Source organism: Ovis aries, chromosome 4 (genome assembly GCF_016772045.2).
Source record: "Ovis aries strain OAR_USU_Benz2616 breed Rambouillet chromosome 4, ARS-UI_Ramb_v3.0, whole genome shotgun sequence".
NCBI classification, from domain to species: Eukaryota; Metazoa; Chordata; class Mammalia; order Artiodactyla; family Bovidae; genus Ovis; species Ovis aries.
In genome coordinates this window covers 67,484,452-67,509,247 of record NC_056057.1, presented here as the reverse complement: position 1 = coordinate 67,509,247, position 24,796 = coordinate 67,484,452, and the positions used below count along the sequence as shown (strand labels likewise).

General features: G+C 36.8%; 1 protein-coding gene across 2 annotated transcripts in view; it reads left to right on the top strand.

Moving 5' to 3' along the window:
• Positions 1-22,083, top strand: part of ZNRF2 (zinc and ring finger 2) — a 102,972-nt gene extending 80,889 nt beyond the window's left edge. The window contains exons 5-6 of one of the 2 annotated variants that reach the window (XM_060414779.1): positions 5,923-6,002; positions 9,241-22,083. In XM_060414779.1, coding sequence (XP_060270762.1) covers positions 5,923-5,980 — 58 coding nt within the window. In that variant the 3' untranslated portion in view covers positions 5,981-6,002; positions 9,241-22,083. The remainder of the gene's footprint in view (positions 1-5,922; positions 6,003-9,240) is intronic. The other variant, XM_027968643.3, reaches the window with a different exon arrangement.
• The last annotated feature ends 2,713 nt before the right edge of the window (positions 22,084-24,796 follow it).

The following is a 24,796-nucleotide window of genomic DNA, read 5'->3' as shown; positions in this document are numbered from 1 at the left end:
TCCAATATCAGGAATTATAATAAATCCAAATGGTCAAACTAACCAGGTGAAAACAAATCAAAAGGTTGGAATATGCTGTTGATGAGCAGCACACTTAAACATAAGGGTACAGAACAATATGGACTTAAAGGGATAGAAGACTATATCCAGGCAAATGTTAAATAAATAAAACTGACAAAGCTAAATTAATATTGGAGAAAATTAACTTTATTGAAAAAAGTATTACTAGTGTTATATGATGATCCATGAATGAAGTTGCTTAGTCATGTCCTGACTCTTTGCGACCCCATGGACTGTAGCCCACCAGGCTCCTCCATCCACGGGATTTTCTACGCAAGAATACTAGAGTGGGTTGCCATTTCCTTCTCCAGGGGATCTTTCCGACCTGGGGATCTAACCCGGGTCTCGCGCATTGTGGGCAGACGCTTTACTGTCTGAGCCACCAGGGAATCCCTCCATTATCATTATCAATCCCTCCAAATCATTATATGATGATAATAGTATATAAAAACTACATTCTTTCCTGCACCAGAGAACACAGTCTCAAAGTAAAATATTTGTAGAATGGTTAGAAAAAATTGAGAAATCATCATGGTAATTGAAAATTTGAATATACTTCTCATTGAGTCAAACAGGCGTACACATAACTAGTTAAGACCTAGAAAAATTGAACAGTACGGTGAACAGATTTGATCTCATGAGTATTAATGGATGTATCTACACTCAGCAATTTAGAGAATACATTTTCTTGCCAGGAACATACAAAATATTGTAGAAATTGGTCATGTACTAGGCCACAAGGCAGATCTTAGTAAACCACAAAAAGCTGGTACCATACAGAAAGCTGTTTTGTTCTCTGAGCGCAGTTAGATGTCAATGACAAAAGATAAATGATCTTCACAAATACTCTTAAGTAACTTATAGATCAAAGAAGAAATCATAATGGAACTTAGAAAATATTCTGAATAATAATGAAAACCTTCTCAGCATTTTTCTAGGGTGATCCTTGCAAGATTTGTGTTACTGTGGAAAGAAAGACTGGAAATCAATAGTCCAAGATTTTACCTGAATTAGAAAATTGATAGCAGGATAAACACAAAGGAAACAAAGATCAGAGAAGAAAAAATTGAATGAAAAAATTATACACTAGAATAGAGACTAACAAAGTCAAAAGTTGATTCTTTGAAAAGAATAATAAAATAGGTTAGCCACTGGCAAGATTGTGTCTAGAAGGAAAAAATAAACAGTGTTAGAATGAAAAGGAACACATAACTTTAGATATAACAGGAATTAAAATAGTTGGAAAATTCTGTGAAAAATTTTATACTTTTCACCTAAAAATTTTAAAACAGGTAATTTGCTTAGAAATATAATATTGTCCAAAATGACTCAAAAAGAAATAGGAAATCCAAATAAAGTAGTAACTATCCTAAGTAGTTATTAAGACTAGCCCCCGAAAGTAACAACTGGTTTTTAAAAAGCCGAAACAAAACACTAAAGACAGGCCTACCATGACAGTTTGATGGCAAGTTGACCACGTAGCCGAACATGGGGTGGGCTTCCGTGATGGCTCAGTGGCAGAGAGTCTGACTATGATGCAGGAGACGCCAGGTCTGTCCCTAGGCTGGGAAGGTCCCCTGCAGAGGGAAATGGCAGCCCGCTCTAGTATTTCTTGCCTGGGAAACCCCATGGACAGAGGAGTCTGGCGAGCTACAATCCATAGGGTCACGAAGAGTCGAACATGACTTAGCAACTAAACAGCTACAACAAAACACTGTGTTAATAATCATAAATTCCTCCAAAAAGTAGATAATGATGGACGGTTCTCCCACTTATTTTATGAGTATAGTATATACTTGATACCCGTGTCAGACAAGAACAGTATAAGAAAGAAAACTAAAAGACACTCTCATTTATGAACATAAATGCAAAATCTGAAAACATAGTAGCAAACCAAGTTCATCAGTATATATGTAAAATAAAGCCTCTTGACCAAATTGGATTTATGTTATTAATAGTGATGTAAAAACACTATATGATTAGAAAATTTGTGTATATAATTTACCTCATTAGCAAAGGAAGAAGACTATATTAATAAACTCTATTTGCTATTAATTTAAAATCAAAAGCAAATAATAACAGATAATATGTTAAAATTAATAAGAATTTAGCTAGGTTGTCTGATAGGAGCTCAACATATGAAATAAGTTGCATTCATATCCCAGTAAAAAAATACATATATATATAACTTTTAGGATAATAACATTAATAGCAACAGAAACTGCAACAGGAATAAGATTTATTAAGAATAAATCTTACAAAAAGATATTCAAGATTTTAAAACATTCCTCGAAGATATTATAGAAAGTCTAAAATAAATACGTGGCATACGATTTTGTGGATGGGAAAACTCAATATCATAAAGATGTCACTGCACCCAAATCTATGTAGTTAATACTATTTCAATCAAATCTCAACTAGTTTTTTCAGATAGCTTGACAAGTTGTTTCTTACATATATATGGACAAAAGAGCAAAGGGTCAGGAATAGTCAAGACAATCATAAAGAAGTAAGTGATGTTGGGTGGTGGTGATGGGGTACTTATCCTATACAGATTCACTGTAAGACTCTTAACTGAGGTGGTATGGAGAGAATATAGGCAAGTAAGTGGAAAAGAATAGAGTCCATAAACACTCATGCATATAAAATGGAGATTCAACATCGCATGGAGGTGAAGAACATGGCCAGTACTCCAATACTTGGCCACCTGATGTGAAGAACTGACTCACTGGAAAAGACCCTGATGCTGGGAAAGATGGAAGGCAGGAGGAGAAGGGGGCGGCAGGATGAGACGGTTGGATGGCATCACTGACTTGATGGACATGAATTTGAGCAAGCTTTAGGAATTGGTGGTGGACAGGGAAGCCTGGCGTGCTGCAGTCCATGGGGTCGCAAAGAGTCAGACAGGACTGAGCGACTGAACTGAACTGCAAGAACATGGACTGTTAAGAGTCAAGATTCCTAAAATTTGAGTCCCACCCCCTCTGCTAATTCATTGTGTCATCCTGGTCAAGTTACTTCCTGTGCCTTAATCTGTAAAACGAAGCACTAGTATTAACTTCGTAGAGTAGTTCTGAGGTTTTAAATGAGTTATTTTTAGAAAGTGCTGGCAAATAATAGATGCTATATAAGTGTTTAACATGAATAAATGGAAAAATTGGTTTACCAACGTGGTATTACAGTATAGTAAAGATAATAAGGAATAAACTATTCATTGAATGGCACTGGAATCAGTTATTGACATGAAAGACTAATTGAATCTCTATTTTACTTTTGAAATAAGAATTAATTCTAGGTTAACTGCCTATGGAAACTAAAGTATTGGAAAGAATATAGAGAGATGTTCTTAACCTCATGGCAAGGAATTATTTGGGGGGCTAAGATAACCTCTCCACAAAAAGTTGAAAAGTTGAAGTATTTGACTACATTAAAATTCAGAACTGTTTTTTGAATCATGAAAAGGAGTACATCAAGGCTGTATATTGTCACCCTGCTTATTTAACTTATATGCAGAGTACATCATGAGAAATGCTGGACTGGAAGAAGCACAAGCTGGAATCAAGATTGCTGGGAGAAATATCAATAACCTCAGATATGCAGATGACACCACCCTTATGGCAGAAACTGAAGAGGAACTAAAAAACCTCTTGATGAAGTGAAAGTGGAGAATGAAAAAGTTGGCTTAAAGCTCAACATTCAGAAAACAAAGATCATGACATCTGGTCCCATCACTTCATGGGAAATAGATGGGGAAACAGTGGAAACAGTGTCAGACTTTATTTTTTGGGGCTCCAAAATCACTGCAGATGGTGACTGCCACCGTGAAATTAAAAGATGCTTACTCCTTGGAAGAAAAGTTATGACCAACCTAGATAGCATATGCAAAAGCAGAGACGTTACTTTGCCAACAAAGGTCCGTCTAATCAAGGCTATGGTTTTTCCAGTGGTCATGTATGGATGTGAGAGTTGGTCTGTGAAGAAAGCTGAGTGCCAAAGAATTGATGCTTTTGAACTGTGGTGTTGGAGAAGACTCTTGAGAGTCCCTTGGACTGCAAGGAGATCGAACCAGTCCATTCTGAAGATCAGCCCTGGGATTTCTTTGGAGGGAATGATGCTGAAGCTGAAACTCCAGTACTTTGGCCACCTCATGCGAAGAGTTGACTCACTGGAAAAGACTCTGATGCTGGGAGGGATTGGGGTCAGGAGGAGAAGAGGATGGCAGAGAATGAGATGGCTGGATGGCATCACTGACTCGATGGACTAGAGTCTGAGTGAACTCCGGGAGTTGGTGATGGACAGGGAGGCCTCGCGTGCTGTGATTCATAGGGTCGCAGAGAGTTGGACACGACTGAGCGACTGAACTGACCTATAAAAAAATTTTAAAACTAGATGTCAGAGTGCTTTCAGTACATATAACAAAGGTTCAATATGTAAAACATGGAAGCAGTCCTATATGTTATTTTGGAATACATACACACAGTTTTAGAGTACAGAAGAGTGATTTCCTGCTGGATCTTGGGAGGGGAATATAATATTTTAAATAACATGGGTTCATAGCAGCTTATCTAAGAAGGGGGGATTTTAAATGCCTTCTTTGTCAAGATGAACTAAAATCACATGGTTATAAAATAGGAAGTACCCATTTTAGATCACAGAACTGGACATTCAGATGTACTGAGAATTGTTAACACATTTGGCGTATTTTGTTCAGTTCTCAGTATTTTGTTGTTAAGAGGCATTCTGGTAGACCAGAAGTGAGTCAAACAGCAAGTTGAAAACAGTGTCGTAAGTCAAATGGGCATGTTAATTTAGACAGCAAAAGTCTTAATGGCAACAGAAATTGTTTTAAAATATTTGTAAGAATATCGTGTGGATGGGATCTTTTACCTTCTTTCCTTTTAAATTTATCTATTGGTTTTACCTATCAAACCAACCTGTGAGGATGGATAACTATTAATTTTGCCCTTCAGCGTATTAGTCAAGCCATCTGGCTTTGTGGAATATATTAATTTGCACTGTTAACTGTGAGAATGTTTGACACTTGAAAAGCAATCTGCTTGGGTAATTTCCTAGCTGTTGGGCAAGTTACTTAAGTTCTTAAGGCCTTGAGTTTGTCGTTAGAACTTTCTGCATAGAACTTTCTGTTCTATGTCTGTTTTATCTAGTAGAGTAGCCACTAGCCATGTGGTTGTTGAGCGCTTGACATGTGGCTAGTGTGACGAAGCAAGTGGATTTTTCTTTAATTTTAATGAATTTAAATAGCCATATGTGGCTCGTGGCTTACTGCATTGAACAGTGCAGATCTATAATGATAATTATATATGCACCCTGATATTTAACTTCCTATCAACTTGTAAGATAGTTTATAAATGGATGATGGTATATTTATTTGTATCTGTACATGTATTGTCAGAAGAAAGGGATAGAATTAGGTTTTCAATACTCCCATATAAATATAGTCTTTTAAAATGTGATATATAGTATTGTCAAGAATTAAAGTTTAAAAGCTTGATTTGTGGTTGACATTTGCATAAATTTGAACAACTATTTTGGAGACAGATATCTGTCCAGATTTGGCGTTTAACTTTGAATATCGGTCAAGTGGTAGTTCTTCAGGTTCTCTTTTGGGAATGGTGGTTCTGTTTAAACCTTAAAGTACTTCATAGCATAATTTTGCAAAGATTTATTTCCTTCTTGGAATAATCAGAATGTAATAAAAATATTCTTTTATTTATATATGCCAAATATCATTAAAAATATCATTCTTTTTCTATAGAGATATTAATATCAATAAGTAAGCATTTTTAACTATTATATAGATAAATAAACATGTTTCAATTTTTCTGTTTTTTACTTTTCTAGCTGCATAGATGAATGGTTTGAAGTAAATAGATCTTGCCCTGAGCACCCTTCAGACTAAGCATCAACTTCCTGTCTTATAGGTAATTTTCCCTTTTTTTAAAAAATTGCTTTTTAAACTGTTACCTGAGTCATCCATTCTCAACCACCGTTTTTATTCATTGATTTAGTCACTGAGGTGTGTATGTGTTCCAGACATTGTATTAGGCTGCTGTATAGAAAACTCACATGAAAAGTTACAAAGAAACAATTTTCTTGATTTCCTGAAGAGAATCATGTATTAAATAAACTCTGCAATTTTGGTACTTTAAGGCACTTTAACTTATTTTAGTTTAATGCTCTCAAAAACACCATGAACTACTATCCTGACCCCATTTTACCGATGAGAAACCCAAGGGTCAGAGTAATTAAGTTCCATGACATTAAGAAGCGTGTTGTCCCAACAATCCAAGGTTATATAGTTAGCAACAGAATCAAATTCCACACTCTTCTTCTAACTTCCCAGGTATGTTTTTTAGGTAATGCAATATATTATAGTTCTTCAGTCATAATAATTAGTTAACATTTATATTGTGTTATTATATTAAAAATCAGAGACATTACTTTGCCAACAAAGGTCCGTCTAGTCAAGGCTATGGTTTTTCCGGTAGTCATGTATGGATGTGAGAGTTGGACTGTGAAGAAGGCTGAGCGCCGAAGAATTGATGCTTTTGAACTGTGGTGTTGGAGAAGACTTTTGAGAGTCCCTTGGGCTGCAAGGAGATTCAACCAGTCCATTCTGAAGGAGATCAGTCCTGGGTGTTCATTGGAGGGACTGATGTTGAAGCTGAAACTCCAATACTTTGGCCACCTGATGCAGAGAGCTGACTCATTGGAAAAGAACCTGATGCTGGGAAAGATTGAGGGTAGGAGGAGAAGGGGACGACCGAGGATGATATGGTTGGATGGCATCACCGACACAATGGACGTGGGTATGGGTGGACTCTGGGAGTTGGTGATGGACAGGGAGGCCTGGTGTGCTGCAGTTCATGGGGTCGCAAAGAGTCGGACATAACTGAACATCTGAACTGATTATGTACCAGGCATTGATCTAAGCATTTTACATCTGTTAATAACTCATCTAATTGTTATAACAATTCTTTGAGCTCAGTACTCTTTACCTACTCCCATAATGCAGATGAGGAAACTAAGTTTTAGAGAGGGTAAGAAACTTGACTTGTCAAGGTCACAGGGCTAGTTCCTTAGTAGAGCTGGGAATTGAACCCAAAGATTGTGTTGTCTGCTGTTTTGCTGTTATTAGTGAGAACATTTTCCTCAGAAAGCTGTTTTTATAGTCATTCATTCAATTTTATCTTTCACTTGTGTATCCTATCTACACAGTAGACAGAAGAAAAGAATTTTTAAACCAGATACAGAATTTGTTTTGCACTGTTGACATAGCTTATTCATGATTCTGCATTTTCTGAAAATGTATAGTGAATTGAATGAAAATCTCAAAACCTCACTTGTGTATTCTTTTTGAGTTCCATGAAGTGAATTGAATGACATCATTTAGCTTTGAAATAAGTTAATTGCTAACTTCATTTGTATGAAAAGCTTTTCATTTGTATCACTTCAGAATGGTATAAAGTATTGTGTTTTACATGAAGGCAGAATATTTTAGCCCATCTTGAAATTGTTTTGGAAGGAGTTACTGCCTCTGTGTTCAGAGGCTCAAGGTAGTCACAGAGCCATCTTTTCTGAATGTCTGTGATCGCAGGCAGGAAACTAGAGCAGATAGTATCCTAATTTCCAGTCCTGTGCTGTCCCCCCAACTTCCTTTTATTTCAGTAACTCCTGGTCTTAAATATGAAGTGTTGTGATAATAAACACATTTGAGGAATTCTGTTGTTCTTAATGAGGATCATTTAATAGCGACAGATTAGAATATTAACAAAGGAGATTTGAGGTAACTTAATAACAGCTATGGCAGCTGGAATAAGAGCTGCACCTTTGAGACCTTTGTATTAATTAATAACAGTAGGGTTACACATGTGAAATATGAAGTCCTGGCTGAACTATCAGCTTTTGAACGTTTTCACTATGAGATGATTCAGATCATACGTTGACACATTGGAGTATGAGTCGGAATGAGGTTACTGTGTAAGATGAGGTGATGGGAGTGATATTTTGAGGATGCATCCATGTATACTTTTATCTCACTTTGTTAAAGGGATTTTGAAGAGGAAGATGCTTTGGAATGTCTTCCGTGTCACCTTACATCTGAGTCACTAAAGTAAAGCTATGGCTAAAATTATAGAAGCTTTTTAAGAGAAGTACTAACACCAGCGCTAATAGAATGAAATATAGTATTTTATGAACCAAAAACAATATGTCTAAGTCTTTCACCCATAAGTAAAATTTGTCTTTTTAGTCAATAAACTTTTTTGTTTGTAAGTGGAGATTTATGATATAAAATCTGTTATTACCTGGTCTAATCAGCTAAATCTTTGTTTTAGTGTCACAGTGAGCTTATGGGGTGTATGGGAACACGGCATCTCATCTTCTGGGCAACATTGTGTGTGTTGGTTTTAAACAGCATTTCAGTTTCCTTACCCTGTGTATCAGTGTTATCTTCTATCATCTTCTTTAGTTTGTTTTTTTTTTTTTTTTCCCCAGTGTGGAACCTGGGTTTGGATGTGAATCGATGGAATCTGTCTCTATGGGTCTTTTCAAATGATGAGTCATTTCTAAGAATGTATATACATGGGATTTCTCAACTCATATTTTGTCTTTGTTCTGACTGCCTTTGTCAAATGATGAATCCTCCTGTCTCTTTAGCTGTCCTGGATTAAAAGTGTATGAGTTTGAAGAGGATTCGGTGTTAAAACTTTTTTTTTTTAAGGCAACATGCACTGATACTCTTCAGCATATGAATTTAGTAGTCAGCCTAAAATAGAGATACATTAATATCTAAGGTCTTGATTAGTTAGGAAATAATTTACTACTCTTAATTTGAGATTTTGGGCAACTTGGAAAGGGATTAATGAATTGTGTATATGTGTGTGTTCGTACTTTCTCTACTCTATTGTAGTCTTTATTGTGGAGGGGTAAGGACTGTTTGGTGTGGTTTTTTTTGGTAACAATTTTAAGCGTTAATTTGTCCTTTGGTGTCCTTGATTTTTTTCTTGGCAGAACACAGATTTTATCAGCTTTTTATAATGCTAAGTGTATGAAAATTTACAGTCTAAAGCAATGTTCATGGGGAAATAGGTGTTTAATTTTGATTTGTGTTACTATCATGGACCGTTGCTTAAGCTTAATGTATCTGCTTTTACACAGGTTTCCTTGACTTCAAGATGCTTGAAAAACCAAGAGGATACGAAGATCTGTCTCTGGAAAAACAAAAACAAAATGCAGGCACGCTCAGCCAGATATCTAAGTTCTGTGAGACTCAGTAATGCAGAGGTGGACAATCATATAGGAAATAAATCCTGCTGGAGAGAGGACAATTGCCACAGAACTCAGTGTACCAGACATGCATTTAAAGGACACACAGGGATTTTGAAAATGCTGCACATCCCTTAGTAGTCATCTACATAGGTAATACTGGTGAACATTTTGTATGCAGACGCCAAAGTTAACTGATTTACAAGTTGATTTTCTTTTTATTAAGTTCTCTGGGGCTGCACAACTACTTGTGTTTGATTTGTTTTGGTTTTTAGTTTGGGGACCCTTTATTTTCCCAACATGATGTTCCTGCATTCATCAGTTCTTAAATTGAAGACCACGTAATTTACTTCTTAAAAATTGAAGTCTTAAATGTGAAACCAAGAAATGTAATCAAGCAGTAAAACATTCTCTGAATGTAGACCATGATCTCAAGTTCTTTGATTTTTTTTCTCCCCCAAGAGTAGAAAATAGGTTTCTACATAGGAAAGCTACAGTATGTTACTATTTTAAATTAAATTATTAACATTATCAGGATGCAGTCCAAAGAATAAAAAATCAAGTTACATATTATATTCTAATTAATTAAATCTAGGATTATCTACTGAATTGCAATTTATTAAATATGTTATTTCCTTTTTAAATAAAACTGCTCAACAGGTAATCAGCAATGAATCATCTTGCAGCTATGCAACTTAAAAAAAAATAATTACCAATTTTAAGTGCTGCCAGCTATAATAACTTTGTTTTAACGGGTATTTTTATTTGTTCTTTTCATGTAATGTGCTTTGCATCTCCAGGCAGTTTTCCTACATTTAGGTAAAATGTTTAGCAGGTTGTAATACTTTAATAACTTATGAAAAGGGTAAAATAAAATTTTCTTGAGTGGAACTTGGAATAATTTGAGGGACATTTTTATATACTTTTAAAAATCAATTTAATTGGGATGCCAGATTTATAGCAATTTGCATCTTTAATTTTCCAGATAATCTGGAGTTTAGCATTTGATAAATGATTTTTTAAAGCAGACATGAAGATTTTGTTAATTTATAATTTATTAATGTGTTATTACTATAATTAAAATGTTAGTTTTAAATTCAGTCTTGTATAGAAAGAAATGTATTAAGCAAAATTATGTGAATAAATATTCCCACAAAATACATCTGAATGGTTAAAAAGTACTGGAAGAGAGCTATCAGGGCTGCAACAATGAATGTCTTTATTTTTTTAGTATCAAAAATACCAATTTATAAATTTCATGTTTTCAACATAGGGAAAATGTTATCAGAGGACGATTTAAGCAGTGCACTTTACTCGGAATAATTAAGAGGTACACAGTACTGTTTCCTTCTTTTAAGCTTTCTTTACTGTATTTAAGTATTTGCTTTTCTCTTTTACTGCTGCTCTTATCCTTCTCGATTTTCTTCCCTCGTTCTGTTGCTTCTGTTTCATATATTTTTTTAAGGGCACGTACAGGAGCGACTGCTGCTACCCAGAAAATTTTGTGTGTTATAAACAATTTTTAAAAAGAGTTTTTAATTGTTATTTGTGTGATTCTAGAGCAGATAACATTTTCCCTAAAGTTATGCTGTGAAATGCCTTCTGTTACGGTGCAGTTGATTAAGGAATCCTAAACCTCCATTGTGACAAGCTGACAGCACAGTTTCATAGGTGCTTTTTTAACCAGTTGTGTAAAGTATTCTTTCCTCAAGGAAAATATTCTCTTCTTAAATTTTTTGTTATCATGAAACCTTAATATGAATGCATTTTAGTTCACGTTTTCAGTTTTGTAAGTTCTCCCTCTTGCTCTCATGTGCGTGCTCTCTTTATCTGTCACTCACTCACTCACACACACCCACACACACACAGAGCAAGAAAAACCTCTTAGAATGTGAATAATTTTTTTTTCTACTGGTATGTTGTTATGGTAAGAATTACTTTGTATTCCATTCTTAAAGGAAAAGATTTACTATAGCTGTGGGTAGTTAGCTGTTGATGTTTTCCTGGAAGTTGATTTTCTGATATAATTTACTCACTGACTTTTAAAGTTTATTGGTCTAAATTCCCTTTTCCTTCTTTATCCAGTACCATACTCTCACAGTCTTATTCACTTAGCCTTTGTTTGTCATAAGGTTCTGTGCTGCAGCTCCTGCAATAGAAGCTCCTGTGGTTGAAAAGAAAGTTCATTGTTTGCCAGTGTCGAGTGCTACTTGATAATTTGTTTAGAACGGTATTTACTTATTAATAAATTTGTTCATAGTGATCCCTTTTTGTTAAAATTTACAAAAGGTAGCATTTTTTTTTTAACTTTAAATTCAGTCTCCATCAGTGACTTCTTAAAAAGAAGAATTTAGAAATTGAAAAAATTTTAAAGCCCAAATGCTCCAGTTTTTATTTAAAGTCAAAATTGTTAATCTGGAAAATATCATAAGTAACATTGTGCATAATGTCACTTATAATATTTATAAATTTATATAAAGATATATAAAGATACCAAATAAAATCACATTAGATGTTTAAATGTGTAGCTGAAACTGCTGACGGCTGAATATTATGGAGACAAAATAAAGATTGAAACCCTAGTTATCAAGTTGGTTCTAGTTTTCTAGAAACTTTGTAAATACTTGTTTTTAAGTAAGATCAGTTAGGTATATAGAAAGCAGTATATTCTGAAATTTTACTTTAGTGCCACTCTTTTCTTTTAATGGGTTTATTGCCAATTTTGACTCATGCTGATCGGATTTTTTTTCCCCCAGAATGTATAAAAGAGTGTAAGGATGTATATGAGTACAGTTATTCTGTCTTGTTTTGGCTCTTTCCCAGAGAAATAAACTAAGAATAATCTTAATCTGTATTTCAGATCTGGTCCTAAATCAGATATAGAGTGCATTTTAAGAGTAATGTTTGTGATTGAAATATAGATAATGGTTTCTCTAACTCATTTTTTTTGTAGTAGCCAAAGCAACTAAAAAGTCATGTTGTTAACTTGGATACTGTGTAGGTTTTGATTGATTCTTAGTGCAAGTTTTCTATTTCTTTTGAATATTATACAGTTATTTCAGTTTTTACCTACTAAACAGTTTACTGGAATGTAGCCCCAAAATGCCTGAGGGAGCATATTTTCAGTATGTATCTTGAGTTAATGAAAATACCAGATTTTTTTCAAAGTTTAGTTTGCTTTCTAAATTTGGATTTAGTGGAGTTTAAAAGCAGTCGTTTAACATTATAGCAAGACACAAGGATATTCCTTTAGTTGAAAAAGGACTGTAATTTAATGTAAATATTACCTAATTTACTAACAGAATTGAAAAAGGGAAATTACATTTGAACAAAACATGAAACATTTTTAAAATTCAAGAATAATTGACTTAACCATCTGATTGATATCCATGTTATTATACATTGATTATTAATAGTCATCTTACATTTCCACAGAGAAAGTTTCCAGATAAGTCAGATTATTAAGAATTTTATAAAACTGCATAGAGATACATATTGCTCTAAATACAGTACAACCTGTTAGTTGCAGGAAGCTTTTTAGTTCATTTGGGCTATTTTCTTGCATTCTGATTTATCTTGAGGTTAACTCAGAACATACTGACAATGGGTGGTTAAATGTGAAGTATCCCTTGTTCATGTACAGATATTGTCTAAGTTAAAAAAAAAATCTAGCATGCCAGTATTTTGTCTTTGGCCCATTCTCTATTTCTGAAGTATGTAACTTCTGATCTTTTTCTTTGCTGTATTATGAGAAATATTATGGTAGTTACATCATCTGTGGTGTTGTCCCCTTTTCTTCTCTACCCAGATTTTTTCATTCTGAAACTCAATTGTTACTTGATTTATATGTATATGTATATAGGAAACTGCTACTTAGTATAGTAGTGATCCTTATTCAGGAACAGCTGGTAAAAATTTTTATGTAATAATAGGCTTCCCTGTTGGCTTAGCTGGTAAAGAGTCTGCCTGCAATGTGGGAGACCTGGGTTCGATTCCTGGGTTGGGAAGATCCCCTGGAGAAGGGAATGGCTACCCACTCCAGTATTCTGACCTGGAGAATTGCATGGACTGTATAGTCCATGGGGTTGCAAAGAGTCAGACATGACTGAGCAACTTTCACTAGACAATACTACAAATAAACCATATTCTATGAATGCTGTGCTTAAGCTAGGGATATTCTTTTCAAATCACAGAATTCCTGTATTGAATCAGAAATACCTTGTCTTTTAAGTTGTCTGATTCTCTATGGAAAGTAAGAGACATCAAAGAAAATCAGATTTGATAATGTTTAGTTTTAGTCAAAAATGCAACATTACTATACTTAGGGGAGACCAATAGCTAATAAGATAAATTGTTGGTTGCTTGTTGGTTGCATGGCATAAACTCACATCCCAGAAAGAAATGAAATTTTAAAAAGTGATATTATAGTATCTGTTAACCAGCTTTGTGGTTCTTAACTCTGCTTTGGACTGTGTGACATCTTCCAGGATTGCAAGTCTTATAATCAGAAGTGACTAATTTCTTCTGTCACTAGATTCTCATGACTTCCTTTTTCATTTAGTATGCTGAGATTGGTAAGTACTAATGATTTCTGTTTATAAACCTGAAGAGTTCTCTGGGCAACCTGTTACCAGTGAATCTGGTGCCAGCATCTTGAAAAGGTTTCGTTGTTAGTCAAAAGCATTTTGAGCATCTGTGTGCATTTAATACAATTAGCAGATCCTATAGAGAGATACAAGAGGTTTGGGGATTTGATGATGATACTGGTCTCCATTACATTTTATTGCTTTGTAATGACTGTGTGAGTGTCCTCATTTGAAAATCATGATAATAATGAATATTTACCTCTACTGCTCTAGAGGTTCATGGTTTCCTCACCTCTTCCGAAATACTTTTTAATTTCCTCTACTAGAAAGGGTTTTCCTGGTATCAAAAACATCAGTCACAAGAAATAGAGAAGATGTTTTGGGAACAACTTGTATGCTGTAAAGTGGAACAATTCATTATTAATATTTTAATAAATAAGACTTCCAAATGATCTTGCCAAATTATCCCACTATTGAGAAGTAGAAAATAAGAGAAGAATTCTTTCAGGGAACTTTGTCATATCCACCTTATGTCTAGAAGTTGACAGTACTTTACAATAAAACAGAATTATCTGAATTCTGAAAGGTTACCATGAATTAACTTATGTCACAATTTTCTTTATTTTTGTATACTCATTGCCACAAAAACTGAATAAAATATTAAAATTCTGCAATAGCTTAAGAAGCAACTGTTCGTAGTGGTAGTGGACAAAGAGGCCTTTCTTCACTACTGTAACCATAAGGAAAGAGACGTACTGTGAAATTTGTAATGTAAAGCCTATTCTGTAAATTTGTAATTGAAATGTGATTGGAGAGCTTTTATATTTTAGGGAGGGATGATGGTCTGCCAGTGCACAATCATAGCTTAAAATTTAGATTGTATTTTAGTAACATTCCATTATGTTTTTAAAAGGAGAGTAATCTTTTGAAGCACAGTTTTCATGATGGAAGAGGTATTGAATTTTTTAGCATAGTGGTTAACAACATGGATTTTGGAGCCACAGTGCCTAGTTTTGCCATCTTCTTAATGGTGGCAATACACTTTTCTGTGCCTCGCTTTTGCCTATAAAAACAGGTAATACTACTGCCTACCTCAAGGTTGTTGGAGGATTAAATGGAAAGTACATGTATGCACCAGAGTCAGCACTTAATAATGTTAGTAGTTTTTATAAATAAAAATATTTTTGCCCATCTGTGAATAAATTTTGTTATTCTCTTCATTCATGAAGTGTAGGAGTAATTCACTCGACTTAAGTCATTTCTTGACTTAAGAAACATAAGTGTAATAGAGGACAGGGTGGATTCTGATCTTCCCTCTTGCTGAAATCTGAAGATTATTTCAGCAGTTACATATTAAGCACTGCTTGGTTCTGTGGACTGTTAGGGAACTAAGAATATAGAAATGAAGAATAACTGATCTGCAGGAATTTAATCTTTAGTATGTGATGCAAATAAGTAAACAAACATATAATGAGTAAAGGCTCTTGTGGAGATAGGGAGAAGGGCCATTAAGCTCAGACTAGGCAAGAGAATGACCTTAAGTCTTTAAGAAGAAATAGATCATAGCTCTAGGGCATATGGATTAAAAGGAAGTGGGAAGCAGGAGGTTGGGAAGAGTATTCTCAGGCAGAAAACATAGCACATAGAATCATAACCCTCTTGGACAGTTGCTGTGTCTAGAGAGGTAAGCAGGTAACAAATATCAAAGGGATGTATGTGCCAAACTAAGGTTGAAGGATTTTTAGGAGGAAAAACACAATCAGATTCACCCTTCAGATTAGAGAGGAATGAGGCTAGTGGCAGACATGTTAGAATTTATATTAATTCAGGCAAGATGATGAGCAAAACTAAAGCAATGACAATAGAGCAAAAATGGAAGAGCTTAAAAGATGTAAAGAGTAGAATTAACTCATCTTGGTAGTCTCTTAGATGTAAAGGATGACAGACAAGACCAAGTCAACTCCCAGCTAGGACTTCTCCCACATCTTGAAGGGTGGAATCTTAAGGACAGAATATCTTTCCCTTGGGAAAGCCAATTATGCTGAGGAATCTGCTGGAGAACCAGAGATAAAAGAGCACCAGTTCTGACCTGCAGGATCTTAAATGAGAGAGTCTTGAGAGAACCAGACAGGAACAGCTGGTGTGTGTGTGTCTGTCTGTTTTTAGTGTTTTGGGGGCATCTAGACAAAAATGTGGCCAACGCTATTACAAGTATATGGTAAGTGGGCTTCACCGAACTAGGTTATCGACATCTAGGTTGGGTGACTTGGACTCCTCCACCACTAATCTTCCCCTTAACCTCAGATACCTGTTGGAGTAGGGCCATGCTTTCCTAGGTGTGCTTAGTGAAATGCTGAGACACACACTGAAGCCTTCTTGAAGTTTTCTCTTTGAGTCATTTGTCCCGTACCCTTTCTGTGTACTAGTCTTCTACTCTTGGAAGAAGAGTATTTTGATAAATAGACAGGAAGGATGAATCCTACTGTCCTAATGGATGCTGCTGTTGGGATGAGTAGGTTAGGCTGTGCAAGAGGACCAGAAGAGGACCAGTTCCCGGAAGACTCTGGAGTGCTGCTGGCTGCATTTTGATCCTTATTAGCAATTGTTAAATTCAGTCACACAGTGCTTTATTTCTATGGTTCTTTCCATATAAACTTACGAATTCAGTGTTCATTATTTTATGAGATTTTAAAAAGTACATGACACAAAAAATATCTTCCTAACGAAGTCAGTTTGAGATTTAAATACTTCTGGATCACCTTGATCATTTTGTAGCTGAATAACTGAAAGCAGTTGTAATTGTACGGTATTAGCAATGTGAATTTGTATTTCAGAAAGATATCAAGTTATTGTATGTCATGAACTTTTCAGAGTAAATCATTAATAATTCAAATGTTGTTAAATCTGTAAATGTTAAAAGGATTCATGTTCAAGTTTTCAGAGGATAGCCATCAATGAAGTTAAACGGTATATGGTTCAACTGTTGTTAGAATTCAAACACTGCAAAAGCTAAAGGCCTTGCTAGGGTATTTCAGTATCTAAACTATTATCACTTTAGTATATAATCAGTGTAAAAACTATCAGTGAAGTATTTTGCATTCTTTTTCAGTCTTTTAAATTGGGTATATATTTTATATTAATAGCACATCTGTATTCAGAACTAGCCTTATTTTAAGTGCTCAAGAGCCACATGTGACCATTGGCTACTGTGTTAGTTAGACACACAGGTTCAGATGACCAGGAGGTTGTTTTTCTACTCTCCTTAACGTGAATATTTTTGAAAGCCTTGTAATTCTAACTTTGGAGACCTGAGTTTCTCAAAGTTGATTAGCTACCATGCATGAGCAGAGCTGGTCTTATTTTGTTACTAAATGGAAATAGAATTTCCAGCTTTTTTTTTTTTTTTTTTGAAAAAGGCTAGAAATGTCTTGAAAAGGTTGATGGCCTAACGAGCCCTCTTTGTGTGCTCTCATAAATGTCACTTTTTTTTTTTTGCCAATTTATTTAATTGAAGGATAATTCAGTTCAGTTCAGTCGCTCAGTCGTGTCCGACTCTTTGTGACCCCGTGAATCGCAGCACGCCAGGCCTCCCTGTCCATCACCATCTCCCAGAGTTCACTCAGACTCACGTCCATCGAGTCCATGATGCCATCCAGCCATCTCATCCTCGGTCATCCCCTTCTCCTCCTGCCCCCAATCCCTCCCAGCATCAGTGTCTTTTCCAGTGAGTCAACTCTTCTCATGAGGTGGCCAAAGTACTGGAGTTTCAGCTTTAGCATCATTCCTTCCAAAGAAATCCCAGGACTGATCTCCTTCAGAACGGACTGGTTGGATCTCCTTGCAGTCCAAGGGACTCTCAAGAGTCTTCTCCAACACCACAGTTCAAACGCATCAATTCTTCAGTGCTCAGCCTTCTTCACAGCCCAACTCTCACATCCATACATGACCACTGGAAAAACCATAGCCTTGACTAGACGGACCTTAGTCGGCAAAGTACTGTCTCTACTTTTGAATATACTATCTAGGTTGGTCATAACTTTTCTTCCAAGGAGTAAGCGTCTTTCCATTTCATGGCTGCAGTCACCATCTGCGGTGATTTTGGAGCCTCCAAAAATAAAGTCTGACACTGTTTCCACTGTTTCCCATCTATTTCCCATGAAGTGATGGGACCAGATGCCATGATCTTCGTTTTCTGAATGTTGAGCTTTAAGCCAACTTTTTCACTCTCCTCTTTCACTTTCATCAAGAGGCTTTTTAGCTTCTCTTCACTTTCTGCCATAAGGGTGGTGTCATCTGCATATCTGAGGTTATTGATATTTCTCCCAGCAATCTTGATTCACAGAATTTTGTGGGTTTCTATCATCATCAACAAGAATCATCCACAGGTACACCCATGTCCTCTCCCTCCCCATCCCACCCTTCTGGATTGTCACAGAGCCCCTGTTTGAGTTCCCCTGAGTCATACAGCAAATTCCCCTTGGCTATCTATTTTCCATATGGTATTGTAAATTTCCATGTTACTCTTCATACTCTCAACCTCCCCCTCCTCCCCCACACCCACCCTCTGTCCATAAGTCTGTTTCTCCATTGGTGTCCTGAAAATAAGTTCATTAGTGCCATCTTTCTAGATTCCATATATGTGCATCACTATATGATATTTATATTTCTCTTTCTGACTTACTTCACTCTGTACATATAATAGGCTCTAGGTACATCCACCTCATTAGAACTGACTCAAATGTGTTCCTTTTTATGCTTGTGTAGTATTCCATTGTATTTATATACTAACAGCTTCTTTATCCATTTATCTGTCAATGGATATCTACGTTATTACCATGTTCTAGCTGTTGTAAATAGTCCTGCAGTGAATATTGGGGTACATGTGTCTTTTTCAGTTTTGGTTTTCTTGGGGTATATGCCTAATAGTGGGATGGCTGGGTCATATGGTGGTTTTATTCATAGTTTTCTTTTAAATAAATTTATTTATTTTAGTTGGAGGTTAATTACTTTACAATATTGTGTTGGTTTTGCCATACATCAGCATGAATCTGCCACAGGTATACACGTGTTCCCCATCCTGAACCCCCCTCCCTCCTCCCTCCCTGTACCATCCCTCTGGGTCATCCGAGTGCACCAGCCCCAAGCATCCTGTATCGAACCTGGACTGGCGATTCGTTTCGTATATGATATTATACATGTTTCAATGCCATTCTCCCAAATCATCCCACCCTCTCCCTCTTCCACAGAGTCCAAAAGACTGTTCCATATATCTGTGTCTCTTTTGCTGTCTCGCATGCAGGGTTATCATTATCATCTTTCTAAATTCCTTATATATGTGTTAGTATACTATATTTTCTTTCTGGCTTACTTCACTCTGTATAATAGGCTCCAGTTTCATCCACCTCATTAGAACTGATTCAAATGTATTCTTTTTAATGGGTGAGTAATACTCTATTGTGTATATGTACCACAGCTTTCTTATCCATTCCTCTGCTGATGGACATCTGGGTTGCTTCCATTTCCTGGCTATTATAAACAGTGCTGTGGTGAACATCGGGGTACACATGTCTCAGTTCTGGTTTCCTCAGTGTGTATGCCCAGCAGTGGGATTGCTGGTCATAAGGCAGCTCTATTTCCAGTTTTTTAAGGAATCTCCACACTGTTCTCCATAGTGGCTGTACTAGTTTCATTCCCACCAACAGTGTAAGAGGGTTTCCTTTTCTCCACACACCCTCCAGCATTTATTGCTTGTAGACTTTTGGATCGCAGCCATTCTGACTGGTGTGAAATGGTACCTCATTATGGTTTTGATTTGCATTTCTCTGGTAACAAGTGACGTTGAGCATCTTTTCATGTGTTTGTTAGCCATCTGTATGTCTTCTTTGGAGAAATGTCTGTTTAGTTCTTTGGCCCATTTTTTGATTGGGTCGTTTATTTTTCTGGAGTTGAGCTGCAGGAGTTGCTTGTATATTTTTGAGATTAGTTGTTTGTCAGTTGCTTCAGTTGCTCTTATTTTCTCCCGTTCTGAAGGCTGTCTTTTCACCTTGCTTATAGGTTCCTTTGTTGTGCAGAAGCTTTTAATTAGGTCCCATTTTATTCATAGTTTTCTAAGGGATCTCCATACTGTCTTCCATAGTGTCACTGACTTTTGCTGTGATTAGTGTTTTGGTGAGCACACATAGGCTCTGAATAACTGGTCAATTGATAGTTAGGAATGAGTGTCTTGTGTTTTAGCCAAGTGACCAATAGGAATTGTGAGCAGTGCTGATGAATAGCACTTGTCTGAGTTGTCCCCTGTGTCGAGCTCTGCGGGGACAGTTTTATGCGTTTCAGGCCTTCTTAGCCAGTGGTTAACTTTTTACCACATCCATGGTTAAACTTCTAAGCTTGTTCACCTGATTCTCATTCACATAACTGAGTCTTCAAAATCCAGCTTGAGAGTCACCAGTAGTTAAGTCTAAGCTCTCTTCAGGGAGATATTCTCCAGTTGGTGTGGAGATTCTATGCTCTTAGTGAGCTGTTGTACTTCTTGGTGGCTCAGCAGTAAAGAATCTGCCTGCCGTGTAGGAGACATGGGTTCAGTCCCTGGGTCAGGAAGATCCCCTGGAGGAGGGCATGGCAACCCACTCCAGTATTCTTGCCTGGAGAATCCATGAACAGAGGAGCCTGGCTGGCTACAGTCCATAGGGTCGCAAAGAGTGGTTCAGGACTGAAGCGACTTAGTGAGCTGTTGAAAGGAGTCAGAGGGTGGGATCGTGAGGGAGCTTTTCTACAAGGATGGACCACATCCAGCGAAGACATACTACGCTCTTCCGCTTCAAGATCCCCATAAGCCAGTGATTCTCAACACTTGACTAAACGAGATCAACTCGGAAGGTAGGAAGGGAAGGCGGAGGCAGCTCTTTAAAGATCCCACTGCAAAGATTCTTGAGTTGATTGTTCTGGTGTGATACTGTTGCGTAGCCAGTGTACACCCCTTATCTAGGGTTTTCTCACCCCCAAAATAAGGGGTCAGCCCTTGAGGAGGAGAATGCCTAGCATGTTGCAGACCTCTGCAACTAAGCTGTAGCTTCATCCTCTCCAATTCTTTTTCCTGCTTGACTGAAGTCTTGACTCTTTAAACTAGAAAGCTGCTCCTTTATCATGCATTCTTCCCAACTCTGTGGTTCATAGAATAAGCTACCTTTTTCAGCGAGGCTCACATCCTTGATCTGCACAGCAGAGTTTCTGGATTCTTGAAAGCCCTTTCTGCCTCCAGGACATGGCTGTGACAGATCAAAACAGGCTCTTGTCTTTTCTTTTTGCTCTTAAGAAGTCCACTTTGACATTCGAAATTGAGCAACAATGTCTTTGTTTTAATCCTTATTGTCTCTCCCTACTGAAGCAGCAGCTGCCAGTGAGTCACTAAGTTGCCATAAGCAACTGGGAATGCAAGGAATGAAAAATGTAGCAGTTGATAATTCAAAAATAGCATTTTCTTACACTCGCGTCAATCACTGGAAAGCCACTGTGGTAACTATGTGGGCATATGAGTAGCTATAGTCTTGTATAGTCTTGGTTCTTAATGTTGGTAATCTTCAGTCTTTTCACCATGAAGAAGAATGTGTGGGAATAAATTGAATGCAGGGTAAATTGAAGTGGTTCATTCATTTAGCACATATTTAGTGAATATTTGATAGATGCAAGATACTATGCATATATTGAAATAGTTCCTGCCCTTAGGCAGCTATATGGTTCTGTATTCCTATTAAAAGTTGGTAATCAGCTTTGGTGTAGCAGATATATGACTATAACATAGATGCTTAAAACCTAGTTCTTTTTCTTTGCAGTTTTATGAAGCACGTGTAAGTTTAAGGTGTACAGCATGATAATTTGACTTATATGCATCACAAAATGACTACTATAGTAAGCTCATTAAGTATTTATCATCTCATATAGATACAAAATAAAAAGGAAAAAAATTGTGATGAGAACTCTTAGGATTTACTCTTTCTTATATAATGCATCAATATTAATTATGTTTTTCATGTTGTATATAACACCCCTAATGCCTATTAATCTTATGACTGGAAGTTTCTAACCTGGTTCTTGAATACGCATTTTTGTCAGATCTTTCAAAGCATAAGATTATTAAAGTTATTAGAAAACACTTGTGCCTCTGGTAACAGTTTTGTACCTGTGCCTGACCCGAGTGTGTGTCAGTGCTGCTAAAACAAAAGTGAAGACAGATGAAAGTGCTGTAAACTGTATGTTTGCAGTAAAGACAACCACATAGATTTGTTAACTCATTTCCATTTTTAGAGATCTGTTTCCTCAATGAGGACAGTGTTATATTTCTAATCCATTTTTTTCTTCTCACCTTATTAAAGCAACTAATGTAATGTTACGTAATAACATGTTTTGTGCAATCTGAGTTTGGACACACACCTGTGAAACCATCACTACAACCAACATGAATATATTTCCATCCCCCCCAAGAGTCTCCCTCCTCAAGCCCCTTTACAGTCAGTTTCCCCCATCCACGCTCGGGCCTGGACAGCCGTTAATCTACTTGATGCTTCTATAGATTAGACAGAAATGTCCAGCATGGGCTTTATTTGTGTCAGGCTTGCTTGGCTTAGCATATTTGTGAGAGGCATCAGTGTTGTTACTTGAATCAGTTTTTTCTTATTGCTGAGTAGTAGTCTATTATATGAATATGACTATCTTAGTAATGTGTTATCTATTCTCCTATTGGTGAGAGCTGTTTCTAGTTTGGGGCTATTATGAATAAAGTGGCTATGAACATTTATATATAAATATTTATGTGGACATGTGATTTAATTTCTCTTTAATAAATACCTCGGAGTGGATTTACTGAGTTGTATGCTAAATATTTAACTTCATAAGATACCACCAAACCATTTCCAGAGTTGGCTGTACCATTTTACGTTTCCTCCAGTAACACATGAGGGTTTCTCATGTCATTGTCAGCACAGGTATTTGTCAGTCTTTTAAATTTAGACCATTCTAGTGGATATGTTGAAAGTGAGCGACTTCACTTTCCCTTTTCACTTTCATGCGTTGGAGAAGGAAATGGCAACCCAGTCCAGTATTCTTGCCTGGAGAATCCCAGGGACGGGGGAGCCTGGTAGGAGGCCGTCTATGGGGTCGCAGAGTCGGACACGACTGATGCGATTAAGCAGCAGCAGCAGCAGTGGATATGTTGTGGTATCTTGTAGTTTAGTTTGAACTGACCCAACCACTAACCAAGTTAAGCATCTCTTTATGTGCTCATTTGCCCCTCGTATATTTTTTTGGTGAAGGTCTGCTCAAATATTTATCCTGTCTCAATAGTTTTGTTGAAGTATAATTTACAGAACCATAAAAATCTAACCGTTTGAAGTGTACGAGTCCATGGCTTTTTAGTATATTTACAAAGTTATACAATCCTCATCATACCTAATTCTGTAATATTTTCATCACCATAAAGAAAACTTCATACCGATTAACAATCACTCCTTGTTTCTCCCTCCTCCAGCAGTTAAGCAACCACTAATATATTCTGTCTCCTTCATTTCCCTTTTCTGGCTATTTCATATAAGAGGGGAATCATACAAAATACAATCCTTTGCACCTAGCTTCTTTCACCTAACATGTTTCTGGGGTTCACCCACGTTTAGCAGGTGTGACTAACTCTGCCTAATTTTGCTGAATAGTACTCTATTGTATGTATATACACACATTTGTTCATTTACTAATTGATAAAATTTGGATTGCTCCCACTCCTTTGGCTGTTATGAATAATGCTGTTAGAAACATTTGCCTTCAGGTCTTTGCATGAACATACATTTTTTATTTGTCTTAGGTAAGTGCTTAGAAGTAAAATTGCTGGATTAGATGCATGCAGCCTTCCATCCCATCCAGCCTGAGATATGTTGGAGGCTTACTATTATCTCATCCCCATATCACTATGTTAAGTTTCTGCTGTTCTGTTCACCTGTTGCTTGCCACAGCCAGAATCTCATCATCAGGTTAGCTGGAATGTTGGCCTTCTCTGGTTGCCCCCAAGATGATACTGTTTCAGCAGCACTCCTGAGCAGGAGTTTTCTCAGCATGATTTTGCCCCAGATCAGTTCAGTGCCCTCCAGCAGATGCAGCCTGCTCTACTCTGGTAGCACGACAGTGCCACCAGCTTGGGAGATTTCTGGGGGCAGGTGGAGCTCCCGCAGGCTGAAGTGCTGGGCTCCCACTGATTTTGCCAAGATTCAGTAGGTTTCCTTAACTAAACGTCTGTTTGTTGCATACCTTGGGTCAGTTTCCAATTTTGAAATGACTCTTTTGATAGTTCTGTCAAATTTTATTATTTTGTGGAGACAAAGTATGCTATACTCCTGACACACTGATTCCTGAGGTCTTACAGGGCTGCTTATTTTTAAATTGTGAAAGTGTTAAGTTGCTCTGTTGTGTCTGACTCTGCAATCCCCTGGACTGTAACCCCCTGGCTCCTCTGTCCATGGGATTTTCCAGGCAAGAATTCTGTAGTGGGTTGCCATTCCCTTCTCCAGGAGATCTTCCCGACCCAGGGGTTGAACCTGGGTCTCCTGCATTGCAGGCAGATTCTTTACCATCTGAGCCATGAAGAGATTATTTTTAAATTGGGTCATGCATAATCTTATTGAGTGGTCAAGGTTCTTTATATGTTCTGCATACAAGACTTTAATCAGATATGTGATTTGCAAATACGTTCAGTCTGTGACTTGTCTTATTGTCTTAACAGTATCTTTGAAAGAGCAACAGTTTTCAGTTTTGATTGAAGTTGTTTATTTAAGAAATCCTTGCTTAATACAAAGCCACAGAAGTTTTCCATTTAGATCTATGAT